The following is a 13,377-nucleotide window of genomic DNA, read 5'->3' on the forward strand; positions in this document are numbered from 1 at the left end:
TTGTTTCCACACATACACACACACACACGCCATTCACATCAGTTTGTGTTCAGCATCACCTAAGCAGTTAAGATTTCACTTTAAACTGATGACATGTAGACATTGTAGGATTTGGCTTTTCTTTAGAAAAGATCTGTGCTTGTATTTGTTGGTGAACACCTAAGGGATAAAAAAAAATCTGGAAAAAAAATGAATCTGACCTGGTGAGTGAATGTTTATAGTGGATGGGTAGTAAGGCATGCCATGTAAATTATTTTATAACTGTATATGTCACACATCTTTTTAATAAAATGTCATTGTTTGTGAAGGAAGCACCGGTCTTGTGTTATTGTTTAGATTCTAGAGGACAAGTGTGGTCCAGTTTTTACTTTGATGAAAATGCTAAACATTTTAACATTAAAAAATGAAGTCACCCAAACCTAACAGGATATTTTCGAAACACTAATGTATTTTATTTTTTTGTTTTTATATATTATATGACACAAATTAAACCAAAATTGTACAAGTCTGGTTACAATCAAAAAATGAACATTTGTTCATTTTAAAGAAATGTATTAGCCTTTTTATTTTTAATACATTAAGAACTAATTTGTTTTTCCGGCCTGTTCAGTTTTTGGTAGAAATATACTAAACACTGACTGTAGAGTCCTGCTGAATAGAAAATATGTTTTATATTTATAAGTTTATAGCTCAATTTCACCGGGAGTGACATTTCTAACCAGACATTATTCACCTGATAAACAAGAACTCTGAAAGTGGTCTTTAACCATTTTAAAGGAGGGCGGTGGCGCCTGTCTCTGTCCGTGGTGCTGAATCGTGATCACGTGACCCGCCTCCCCGTGTGTTGGCTGCATGGTTTCCACCCCCTCTTCCTTTCAGACACCTTTTGTGTGTTTTTTATGAACCAACAAAAACAGACCGCTTCGGCTGCGTTTTTAATTTAAGCGCACAGACAATGCAGAGAGGTGTCTGTGCGCTTCTCTGAAGGCCGCGGATCGTTTCCTCAGCGCCATTTTTAGACTGCTCGGCTCGGTGTGTGATCATGGACAGCGACTACACGTCTGGATTGGAAAACCCTCTGTACAGCGAGCTGAAATACTTCTGTAGGAAAATACAGGAGGCCTACAACGATCTCAAGGAAGAGCTCACACCTTACCGTGATGATCGATTTTACAGGTGGGTGTTCCAACTCCGAGAATCACCAAAAACAAGGCACATCTCTTATATCTTATGTTATGATACATGTATAGCTACAAACGGATTAATTTCGTTGCATTATATTTTTGACTAACATGCAAGTGTAAAATGCAACAAAACCAAGAAAAAAATTCTATAAAATTAAAATAATCTATATAACCAGTGATATTTGATGTCAGTTATAAATATTGTTTCCTGGTCAAACCAAGAAGTGGTGGAGTTGCGGGAATAGATGTTTATTTATTCTGTATGTTTAATCAAATTATTTATATAATTATGTGAAATCTGACTCTTTAAAAATTATTTATATAATGATGTGAAATCTGACTTTAATTGCAATGAAATGAAAAACTGCTAAAAATTAACAGTGGGTGCTGTTGACTGACATCGTTCTACGCATGCGCTCTGCGCATTGTCGCGTAATACATTTTCCGATATCGGTCATCTTCAAAGTTTAAAACATTTTTTTTTACTAAGTTAAGGAAAGTACCTTTTACAATGAAAACAACAAATATACAAACAAGCAATTAATCTCAACTTAAACGCACAAAAAATAAAGCAAACAATCTGCAGGAGTAGAAACAAAGATTTTAGCAGGTTGTTGTATCATATAACCAACTGTTGTAACTTAACCAACTTAATCGCCTCACTAAACATACAAGTCCGAATTTAAATTACATTGTAATTATAATCTTGATAGTTTCTTAGCTAAAGCTATTCAAAACCGTAAAAAGGTAATCTCTTTCACATTTACAAGCAAAATGGGTGTAATGTGTATTCAAAATACTTGCAATTCTTATTTTTTGGCTAAGAAAAATACAATCAAGTTACCAATTAACCTTCGAACCCCTAAATAATGAATGAATGTTTCATTACATTACTACTAATTGTAAATTTGATATCTGTATTTTGCCCATTCTCAGCAAGATTAATGTTAGACAAAACTGTGATGTTAGCAACAATAAACGATAACTGAGCCGCACTTGTATAGCGCCTTTCAGAGTCAGAGGACTCCAAAGTGCTTTGCACTATAGTGTATCATTCATCCATTCACACACACATTGACACACTGATGGTGATGAGCTACGATGTCACCACAGCTGCCCTGGGGCACACCGACAGAGACAAGGCTGCCAAGCACATTTTTATCCAATATTTATCCGTTATTAATATATATTTATTAATAAGGGTTTAATAAGGACATTTTGATAAACAGTGCTTCGAGCACAGTACAAATAAAATGTAACGTTTGAGTCCAAAGTTTTCATGTAAATTCTGATGGTCGTCCTTCTGTTCTTATATGATAAATCGGCTTACCAAACTTCCGGTGTCCTCGGCTCCTCCTACCTGAGAACTCCAGTTGTAGCAGACAGATGTAGGCACACGGATGTGGATTCACGGTGAAAGTTTCATGTATTTTCTCACCACAGAAACGGTCTGTCGAAAGAAATGGAGCTGTGAGTGTAATGTTTTATATCAGCGGACACGTTCGAGTTGTATTTCTTACGTAGCAATCTAAAAAGACGGGTGTTAAAATCCAGCGTGAAGCTTTCTCTTTCCATCTGCTAGCATAAAGTAACCACGGTGTTAGCATTGTTGACATGTCCGCTTTCACCACTTTGCAACAAACTCTAAACTAATAACAGATAATTTTCCGTTTGTGTTGGTCCTAACGAGTCTCTTCCTGTGACAGACTGGCCCCCATGCGCCTCTACACTTTGTCTAAAAGACATTTTGTCCTGGTTTTTTTGGTGTTCCTGATCTGCTTTGGCCTCACAGTCTTCATTGGGATTGCAGGTAAAAGTCAACCATCAGTTATCAAAGCGTTATTTTGTTCCTTAGTCTGTGTGGGTAACATGTATCCTGTTAGAGTCTGTTGTTGTTCTCTGGGTCATTAGCCTGAGAAAAATGTATTGATGTAAATTTTTTCACGTGTGTAGGTCCGAGGACTATTGCTGAGCAGAATAATGGTGATCAGTCAGTAGGAAAAAATGTTTCTGTAAAGGTAAGACGAACATGTCCGTGTGAGGCCCTTAGAGATGTAGGAAAATATAGATATAATAAAGTGTTGCCATATTTTGTGTCTTGATGTTGAATCTATTTTAAACAGTGGAATGTTTTCTTTATTTAGAGTTTACATTTACTTTATTTCTTTTGAGTGGTGCAATTCTGTTTTGTATTCTTACTGGAGTTTTTTAAAGGAGTAGTTTTTATAACATGGAATGTTGTGTTCGGCAGATGGGCATGTTTTATCTTTTTGTCAGTTGTGAAACTATTAACTCATTCACTGCCATTGACGACTAAAGTCGTCATTTTAGGTCCAACCGTTCACTGCCAATGACGGCTAAAGTCGTCATTTGCATTTTTTTACTGTTTGAAAATGGGAACGAGCCCCCGCGCTGAGAGAACAAACATCTCAGCCCTGAAGCCGATCTTCATCCGCATACATCACACGTCACGTGATCAGGAAGCAGAACATCCATGTGTTAGGAGATCGTTTTGGGCCGTTCCTGTAAAAAAAAGTGAGGCGCGAACCGGAAAAGCGTCTGCCGATCACAATTCGACAACGGATTATGAAAGAACGGATAACGCTGAAAACATGCGGATTCTTCCTGATGTAAGAGGTGAGTCTCCGCTTTGTTTTGGCGTCGACATCATCCTAGCACGCAACGTTCTGTGACTTAAAAAAACTAAAAACTAGGGATGTAAGAAAATATCGATATGGCAATATATCGTGATTTTTTTCCCTGCGATTATTACATCGATATTCAAAAGCCGTAAAAGAATTTACATGCAAACATTTGTGTATTTACTTTTCGTTTTGTGCAATTCAATCGCCACCCGCTAGTTGGCAGCAGTGTGCAACGGGTTTTGTTTCCACCATTTAAAATGTAAATCCCTCCTTCATGGGTCAGACACCTCATGTTAAACATGTTACGTATCAGTTTGGACAGTTTATTGAACATTCTTACAATAAATTCAGTAAAAAAAAAATTGCTTGTAACGTCTGACTGAATGTATTGCAATATATCGTGATACATCGTATCATCTCCCCTGTATCGTGATATGTATCGTATCGCCAGAATTTCAACAATACACATCCCTGGTAAAAACAGTGAGAAACGCTGGCAGCGAAGGCCGTTAGCGATCAGGAAACGGCTGGCAGTGAATGAGTTAAATAAGTAGCACAATATTGTAGCGTTATGGATTTATGCTCTTTTATGAAAGAGGAACCATGCTACGTATTAATTCGGAATATTAATTTTAATAAATCAATAACCAAATTTTATATTGTTCAGAAGACTCAAAGGTTGTTTTCATCCATAAACTGCCGATAATATCTGAGTGTCTGTGTTTCAGTTCAATGAGGAAACCAGTTTGACGTTTAAAAGTTTTAATTCTTCAAATTAAACTAATGATTTTGAAATTGACAAACAGGAAATACAATCAACATTAGTAACTTTGTGGGACAATCTCTTTAACAGTTGATATGCTGTTCTGGCTCAAATAGACCTTCTGATGAATTTATGAAGATTGAGAATGTTGTGATGGTGAGAGTGATATGAGCTGGGATGGGTGCGTGAGTGCATCTGATTTTGCTTCAGGAAGAACCAGGTGTCTGAGTGAAAAGTGATGGTTTGAATAAACTTAGGCTCTTAGTTGGAAAAGATGCATCAAAACGCTAAACACCGTGTTCTGTCTCACCGAATTCTTTTGGACCCTCTTTCGGATCCGGGGCGTCACCTTAGGATGTTTCATCCAGGGCACCTTGGCTGGCAGAAAAGACAAAGATGCGCTGCGACCCGGTCCAGAGTTGTCCTCGGTACACGTTGATGGTAAAGCGTTTTGTCGACGCGCTTTCTTAAGTTAATTCACTCAGAAATCAAAAGACTCGGTAATGAGTCTGCGTTAGAAGTTGCGATTCAGCTATTCTGCCTGGCGTGGCAGAAACAGCGTGAAAGGGGGGAAGAACGAGCCAACAGGCTCTGCCCCCCCTTTGGTTTTCAGGTCTGTTCTCTCTCGTTGTCCAACACGAACTGCATCATAAGACTGAAAACTTACCAAAAACCTTTCTCTTCTCAAAGCAAACGTGCGTCATCAAATGTGTCTGGAGTTTACTGTGAGCAGGTGTGTGTGGATGTGTGTGAATGTTTGTGCTTGAGTGTGTGTGAAGGTCAGTAACAAACATTCTCAACATTATTTAAGAATGGATTCATTAAACCATTATAATTACCCCAAAGCTAAATAGTCATTCATTTGATTAAACACATTTATAATGAGCAAAATGATAATGGTTATTTTAACATTAAAATCAAGAAAAAGAAGTTTAAACTTTATGTTTTGACTTGGTCTGGGTACAACTCATGTAAACACATCTTCTGGTAGACTGCAGGTGGCAGATGTTATGGTTTCCTCCCAGACTCGCTGGCGTTCAGGTCTTAATCTGTGGGTGAAAGTTCTCAGCGACCCAGCTTTGACACAGCTGAGTCCAACACCACCTTTGTGATAGAAAACCCATATTTCCTCACGTTACAATATTAATATACAGCAACAGATAAAGCTAAGAATTTTTTTTCCCTGTGATTAACCTTGATAAAGTCTAACGGTTGTGTAATTCATTGTGTGATTTTAGGCTGGACTCTTTCAACTAGATTCTCCTCCTCTCACCACCTACAACCAGCAGCTGTGGCTCACCTGTGTGATGCAGGTTGAAAACAGCAACAGTAAGCCCGCACAGCGATTAACTGTTTAAGTTGGTTTGTTGGCACACTCTTCAAACCACCACTTCATTTTCTTTATGTCCAATAAAATGGCTGCTGTTTGTGCCAGTGGGAGACTTCAAGCAGCCGTTTGAGATCAACGTCGAGCTGAAGGGAGTGATGCAGGATGCTAGTGTGATGCACATCAAGACGGTGCAGCAGAAATCACGGACTCTGCACTGTGGTGATGTAAGTACCCGTCAACATCCTGACCATCATTTTCTGACAGCCAGCTGATCAGGCAATGTTCACTTCTGCTAAGGTGTGTGTTACAAAATGTTGTGACCAAAGGTGAAGTTTTATTACGGAGGTGATTAGAGGGATTGATTCCCTCAGAGCAGATTGTTGCATCCTTATTATTTTTCTTCATCATACAGAAATGTGATGAGATCATTGTGCTGCATTTGGGTTACCTGAACTACACTCGATACAAGGTTTCCATCAGCTTCAAAGGCCTTGAAAACATCACGTATGAAATCAAGGTCAATTTTATGGTCAGTAAAAACACCTGCATGTACGGTTTGTGATTGTTTGTTCAAAATGACTGTTTTTTCTTTTGGGATTTGTTTTTCTCAGTGGAAAACGTACAACCCCACCTTCTCACAAGTTGAGATATGGTTCCGCTTCGTCTTTGTGGTGTTAACCTTCATGGTCACGGTAGGCGCTCAGTTTACCTCAAAGGCCTGAAAAACTCGACACTCCCTCTGAAATTTGTTTGACCAGAATCATGTTCTCTTATGTTTGTTCTAGTGCATGTTTGCTCACTCCTTGAGAAAATTCTCAATGAGGGATTGGGGCATCGAACAGAAATGGATGTCCATTCTGCTCCCTTTGTTGCTGCTTTACAACGGTGCGTGCTTCTCATCTCCTAAAGTCAAATTACTTCTAAACGTTCTCATCAGGAGTGAGTGTTGCAGCGGTCAGTAAATATTTGCTCCATTCCTCCAGGAAGCTGTGTTACAAAGCAGATTTTAAATACCTTTGCTTACCTTTTCTAATCTGGCTTCACCAAGCCTACTTGATAAACTTTATAAAGCAGCCCAGAACGATGACTGGTCACAGACACGGCAACAAAAATCAACATTTAGCAGTACAACTACAGAGAGATAACTCAGGATAATCAAATCACAACTCCAAAATAATTGCTGTTCTTCTCCAGATCCGTTCTTCCCGCTGTCATTCCTGGTGAACAGCTGGTTTCCGGGGACGTTGGATGCCTTCTTTCAGGCTCTCTTCCTGTGTGCTCTCCTACTCTTCTGGCTCTGTGTTTACCATGGCATCAGAGCTCAGGTGGGTATAGTCAGTCAGTCCCTTCATTTTGAAATTGTTGCTGAATCTTTAACATTTCATCTTTTTGCAGGGTGAGAGGAAATTCCTCACATTCTACTTGCCCAAGCTGATCATTGTAGGTCTTCTGTGGCTCTCAGCAGTTACACTTGGTATCTGGCAAACGTAAGTGTGACCTCCAAGTCCAACCAGCTTTATTCATACTGTTACCCCAGCTTTCCATCAGATGTGTAATCGCCGTGTAATGTCTCTGAAGCATACTAAGCAGCAGCAGCTGCTGTTACTGTCGACAAGTATGTTTCCACGGGGTGTGGGGTGGAGCGGTGCATCTTGGATGCATCCCAGAAGCGTAGTATTGCATCACTTTACATGCTATACTTGCGTCAAGTTTCGCAGGTCAAATTGGGTCAGACAGGAAGTCAAACACAGGAGCAGTGTAGGGCATCTGGCACCTTTCAAAATAAGACTTGCAGATTTCCGGTTGCTTAAAGACCAAGTTCACTAGTTTTTTTCAACACATATGCAGTGGTCTCTGGTATTAATGAATGCCTTGTGAGTTGATCTGTGTGGGGAAAAGGCTCTGGTTAATGGTCAGTGGCCTGTATTTGATGTAGCGCCTTCTTAGTGTTCTACAACCCACCAAGGCGCCTCACAACACAATTAGTTATTCACCCATTCACACTCTGGTCGGGATGAGCTACAGTGTAGCCACAGCTGCCCTGGGGCGCACTGACAGAGGTGAGACCTGCTGAGCACTGGCACCACCAGTCCCTCTGACCACCACCAGCAGGCAAGGTGGGTTATGTTTCTTGCCCAAGGACACAACGGCAGCATCCTCTGGTCAGAGCCAAGATCAAACCTACAACCTTCCGATTACTGGACAACCCGCTCTACATCCTAAGCTACTGCTGTCCCTCTGGCACTCCTGGTTCAGGAACAAGAAGTGAGCCAGAGAAGAGTTGAGCCGAAGACGCCAGGATCTGGAGTTCTATTTCCTGATAATCGCACGTCTTGCCTCTGATTGGTTAACAGCAATGCGACTCTACCATTGTCTCTGTTTACTTTGCTACATTCATATTTAATCCCCACAAATATCACACACCTGAAGGAGTTCTGTCGTGTTGTGGAGTTGCTAATGCTAACGTTAGCTTCTACTAGCTTCTGTAATGTTACGTGTGGCTTACGCATGCGGTGGAAAGCCCGGGTTAAACAACAGCGCTGACTCTGCTTTACTGATATTTCAGGGTTAATGAGCTCCAGGATCCTACTTATCTGTATAAAGTGGATATTGTGAACTTTCAGGTAAAACAATTTCCTTTTCAAGACTTTGAATGAAGTTTCTTTTGTGATTTAAGTTCTTTTTAGCGTTTAGATAATATAATATTATCTTTCTTTAGGGTATGAAGGTCTTCTTCCTGATTGTTGTCGTCCTCTACATCCTGTACCTGACATTCCTGATTGTTCGAGCCTGCTCTGAACTGAAGAACATGCCTTACTCAGGTATTCCAGCGTCCCTCTTCTCTGATTCATCCTCAGCTTTGATCGTGATCCTAATGAGCAGCTGGTGCTTCTTTCACCTCCAGACCTCCGGCTTAAGTTTTTGACAGCTCTGACGTTTGTAGTCCTCGTTATAAGGTACATTCGAAGGCAGTAAAGCCTTTTATTTATTTTGATAGATGCTTTGACTCTATGCTGTTGTTCTAACCACTCTCTTTCCCCCCAGCGTGGTCATTCTGTACCTGAGGTTTGGTGCCAAGGCTCTCCAGGATAACTTTGTGGCTGAATTGTCAACTCATTATCAAAACTATATCTTTTCAGCAGAGTTTCATTGTGATTAGTTTAAGTTTAAATATTGTAGCTCAGAAAACTTCATTGATTTATCCTTAATTGAAAGATACCAGCTGAATTTTTATCCTTCTACGGCCTGCTCAACTTCTATTTGTACACATTAGCATTTGTGTACTCTCCCTCAAAAAACGCCCTTTATGGTAGGTAATACTTCAGCTCTTTCTTTAATCCAAATGCTTTTGTGTTTTACTACCATGTATGGAGACAATAATCCAACTTTTCCAGACTCCCAGCTGAAGGATAATCCAGCTTTCTCCATGTTGAACGACTCAGACGATGAAGTCATTTATGGGTAAAGATCTTGCTTGTTCGTTTTTCTGGGTTTCTGATCCTTTTAAACGCGCCAGAGCCAAACCCATCCATGTGTGTGTGTGTCTACAGGAGTGATTATGAAGACACGCCTTTACAAAACGGCCGTGCCAACAAAGTAACTGCCAAATACCGGGATGAGAGCGACAGCGACTGATGTACCCCACAGAAAACCAACCTTCCTGCTTCTGCCTGTTGGATATGATGCAAATTCATTGCAGCAGATTAACGTGTGCAACTATAACCAAGAAAGGATAGATACTGTAAGTGTACATAGATATATTTTTAAAAGGTAAATCTCTTCTTTGCTGATTGTATTGTACTTTTGAAAGATGAGGTGACCACTCAGAAAGGTGACACCGATGTGAAAGAATAACATTTTTAACCAATATTGTAAACGCATTTCTCCTCATCACCAGCGCTAACTTCACAACCTGATCGTTCAAAATATTCACATATCAGGAAGGGTTGTGCTAAGAGATGTGGACTTGTGTGGGATTGTTGTTTATTTTAATGATTTGTGTTGAGCCACTGCTGTCTTTATGTTTCTTGCTCTTTCTTTCATTCCCTTCTGCTCTCCGACAGTCTGAGGGTCAGTTAACCGCTGAAGGAAGCATAAGTTGCTCATTTATAAAATCTCTGTCCCATAAAAATACAAAAAGAGCCTTAACTACTGTAGGTATCACTAATTCTACCATTTCTGAAAAGCAGCTGTACATTTGCACTTCTACAAGTTTTATTTATTTTTCCATAAAGTGATGTATTAAATCATATGGATGGCTGGATTTTCATGATTTGTTTGTATTTTTTCTTAAACTCAACGAGATTGGGAATACCAACTCACTACATAATTATTTCCTATCCCAGCATATACAGAACTTGTATCGTTGGCCAAATTAATCTTGCCTTTGTTGAACAGATTTAACTTTAACAATATCGCCCGTGTTCTGCTTGCTTTAATTCTTCTGTTAGTCTGGAGCTGAAGGACAAACACAGCCAAAACAAATGTATTTTTGTTTTACACAAATATGTTTTCATCAAGATGGTGCCTTATCTTTCCTTGTCCTGCTTCTTAAATGGGCTCCAGTTTGTAAATGTGAACATGTTTGTTCAGTAGTTCATGTTTAAGGTATTTAAATGGTTTTGAAATGTTTCTCCCCAAGCTAAAGGATGAACATGTGACTGTCGTGTGATGTGTAAATAAAGCAAAATAGATACAGTACCAAAGTATTTTAATCAGTCGCACTTAACAGAGAACATGTCAAACTGTAGACTAGATGTGCCAAAGGATAACAGACCAACCGGGTTCATTTATATAGTGCCAAGTCATGACAACAGTCTTGTCAAGGCACTTCACAATGTAAACATTCTAATTAAGTATAAATGTATATATTTATTCATACGGTATGTTTCTAACTCCGGATGATGCGGGTTCAGATGGCCATAGAGCAAACAGTGAGGATGCAGTGCATGGAGCTGTTCTCCCAGTGTACTGTACAGGTTTCTGTTGGCGGGAAGTCACTTTGGTTTACATCGTTAAAAACACAAAGAACACCAATAAACAGCTAAATTTGCATGATTAGGAAAGGGGAGGGTCTACCATCAGTGGAGTTGTCCCAGAAGCACGAGTTGGCTGCTTGCAGTCCTGCCCCAGTCTTCTCCATGATGACACAAGAAGCTAAAGGTGGAGGAAAGTTAAGAATACAAGAAAACAGGGCAATGAAAAGCTATCTGCCACCTCTGTGGATTTCTTATGTTTGCTGAATCGTTTCAAACTAGCAAACAAATTTCATCACCAAAGAGTAGACACAAAATGTCATTACAGATGATTTCACTTGGTTAGGGGGTCAGAACTGAAGATGAAACAATAATAAGAAACGGTTCCAAGTCAAAACTCTCTGCTGAGCAGACAGAATGCAAAAGCTCATCTCACGTTTGCCACAAACATTTTGATCCCCAAAACCTGACTGCATTTTCTGCAGAGTGACGATGAGACAAACGTGGAACTGTCCTAAAGGTGTGCGTCCTGCTCTGTCTGCTGTAAAACTTACAGTTTACATCAGGAAAAGATCACACCGACAGTCAGCCATGAAAGTGGGGTGCTGTGGTAGCTCTGGGCAGCTTTTCTTTGTCAGGATCTAAATGACTTGCTGCTCTCTACCAGAAATTCATCAAGGAGAAAATCCCACCACCAGTCAGTCACCATTAACTCAAGTGCACCTTGAAGCAGGACACCAGCAAGTCCACCTATGAATGGCTGAAAAGAAACGTGAATGATTTGGATCGACTTAACGAAAGTCCATATTTGATTGATTAGCTCAAGCTGGAAAACCCTCCAATGTGGCTGCAGTAAAACAATTCTGCCAATCGGTATTTGAGATTCACTCGAGTTAACACAAAGGTTAGCTATTCATTTATCCTGCTAAAATATGTATCCAGCAGAGTTTTAAATAAATATTGATGCTTTTGTTTTGATTACCTCGAAACATTCGTCCATCTGTTTTGGCATTGCCCTCATAATCAATCCTTGTGCCCAGTCTGTCACTTGATTTCAAATTAAATAGCTAAAGATATTATTTTATTTTGGAAGACCCAGATTAGATTGAATAGCTTTTATCTTAATAAAAAGAAACCATAATTAAAAAAATGCATTTTGTGTTTACTCAAGAGGGTTAGAGCCACTAGAAAGAAAAAGGATTCTGACTTTAATCTCAGAAGTCTAAAATCAGATTTTTGAGATTAAGAATTTTCTTTTCAGTGCCCCTAATCCTCTAATCATTGACACTGAAAGTTATTTGCTGATGAGAAACTTTGAAGTGTGAAATAAATGAGCAAAACCATAATAAATATTGCTGTCAGCAGCACATACCTATGTATTTAAAAGGTTGTCTGAGACTGCTGAGTTGGCCGAGGCACTGCTCAATCACTATGGTTGTCCACTGGTTCACTCTGCTGTGCTGGTAGCTACTTTCTCCTATGGTTGTTTTAAAACACTACAAGAAGAATACAAAGTATAACTTAAAAGACAAATTTAGATACATGTATGTTTATTTGTTTGACAGACGCCTTTATCCAAAGCAGCGTCCAATGTTTAACCTATGGAGCATGTTGTGATCTGTGGGGAGCTTAGCAACCGTTTGAGTCCTTAGCAACCAAACAATGACAAACTTAAATTTACCAAAACAGACTAAAACATTATTAATAATACATTATTTGTAGCAGCATGAACAGTTTTTATGTTCTTACGTCTACTGCGATTCTCGCCAATGCTCCGTCGAGGGGGATTGGCTACGGAAAACAACAAAACAGAGTATAAGCTAGCAAGAAGCTCAACAAATGCTAAGATAAACTAGGCAATTGAAACACAACTACATTTGTTTAAACAAAGCAAAGTATGTATTTAATCACAAATTTGAAGCACAAAACCTACATATACTTCGGCCATTGTCACAATTTTAGGCGTGTATATTAATGTCGACGGCGTCAAGGCAACCAAGGTGGGCGGCGAAATTTCACTTCCTGTAATTTTCCTTCAGAATAAGTTTCTTTAGTGACTAATTTATTGTCACTTCACCAGCTTCCTGAAGCATAGACATTTGTCTCAGATAATGAGACAAAATATGTTCATTAACTGTAATTTTAGCTATATTAATAAAAAAAATCTTTACTGTGAATAAAATCCAGTATGAGAAGCTAAAAGGGATACTGAAACACAATTAAATTGTGACATTGTTTGTCTGAACTAGCCATTCAACAGCATTCGTCTTATTTATTTATTGATTTATTTTCAAAATGTAATCCTATACAACTATTTGTCTATTACTAAACATTTATTTCATATGAATACAACTTTTCCGGAAATCAAAACAGTCGGACACTGCAAATTAGGCTTCAAAATAAAAGCTTCTAATGTGTTTCTTTTTCTCTTTTAGAGGCAACACTACACAGAGATGAAATAAGATAATAACAATAGTAA

General features: G+C 39.1%; 2 protein-coding genes across 4 annotated transcripts; one reads left to right on the forward strand and one right to left on the reverse strand.

Annotated features, from left to right (window-relative positions):
- Nucleotides 1-909: 909 nt before the first annotated feature.
- On the forward strand, nucleotides 910-10,186 carry tmem181 (transmembrane protein 181). 3 transcript variants are annotated; one of them, XM_015947211.3, is made up of 17 exons: nucleotides 910-1,176; nucleotides 2,891-2,994; nucleotides 3,138-3,202; nucleotides 5,831-5,921; nucleotides 6,028-6,146; nucleotides 6,335-6,451; nucleotides 6,534-6,614; nucleotides 6,708-6,807; nucleotides 7,117-7,247; nucleotides 7,318-7,409; nucleotides 8,489-8,546; nucleotides 8,642-8,744; nucleotides 8,828-8,879; nucleotides 8,968-9,050; nucleotides 9,143-9,232; nucleotides 9,318-9,384; nucleotides 9,474-10,186. In XM_015947211.3, the coding sequence occupies exons 1-17, from the start codon at nucleotides 1,043-1,045 to the stop codon at nucleotides 9,556-9,558; spliced, it is 1,572 nt and encodes a 523-aa protein (XP_015802697.1). In that variant the 5' UTR covers nucleotides 910-1,042; the 3' UTR covers nucleotides 9,559-10,186. The 3 variants fall into 3 exon arrangements, with proteins under 3 accessions (XP_015802697.1, XP_015802698.1, XP_015802699.1); XM_015947212.3 differs by having other exon boundaries at nucleotides 6,335-6,439; XM_015947213.3 differs by lacking the exon at nucleotides 910-1,176 and adding an exon at nucleotides 2,514-2,654.
- Nucleotides 10,187-10,616: 430 nt separating this feature from the next.
- On the reverse strand, nucleotides 10,617-12,928 carry dynlt1b (dynein light chain Tctex-type 1b). The gene is made up of 5 exons (XM_015947214.3): nucleotides 12,832-12,928; nucleotides 12,648-12,689; nucleotides 12,271-12,394; nucleotides 11,002-11,079; nucleotides 10,617-10,905 (listed from the first exon to the last, which is right to left on the reverse strand). The coding sequence occupies exons 1-5, from the start codon at nucleotides 12,844-12,846 to the stop codon at nucleotides 10,835-10,837; spliced, it is 330 nt and encodes a 109-aa protein (XP_015802700.3). The 5' UTR covers nucleotides 12,847-12,928; the 3' UTR covers nucleotides 10,617-10,834.
- Between the last annotated feature and the right edge of the window lie 449 nt (nucleotides 12,929-13,377).

This window comes from Nothobranchius furzeri, chromosome 2, assembly GCF_043380555.1.
Source record: "Nothobranchius furzeri strain GRZ-AD chromosome 2, NfurGRZ-RIMD1, whole genome shotgun sequence".
NCBI lineage: Eukaryota > Metazoa > Chordata > Actinopteri > Cyprinodontiformes > Nothobranchiidae > Nothobranchius > Nothobranchius furzeri.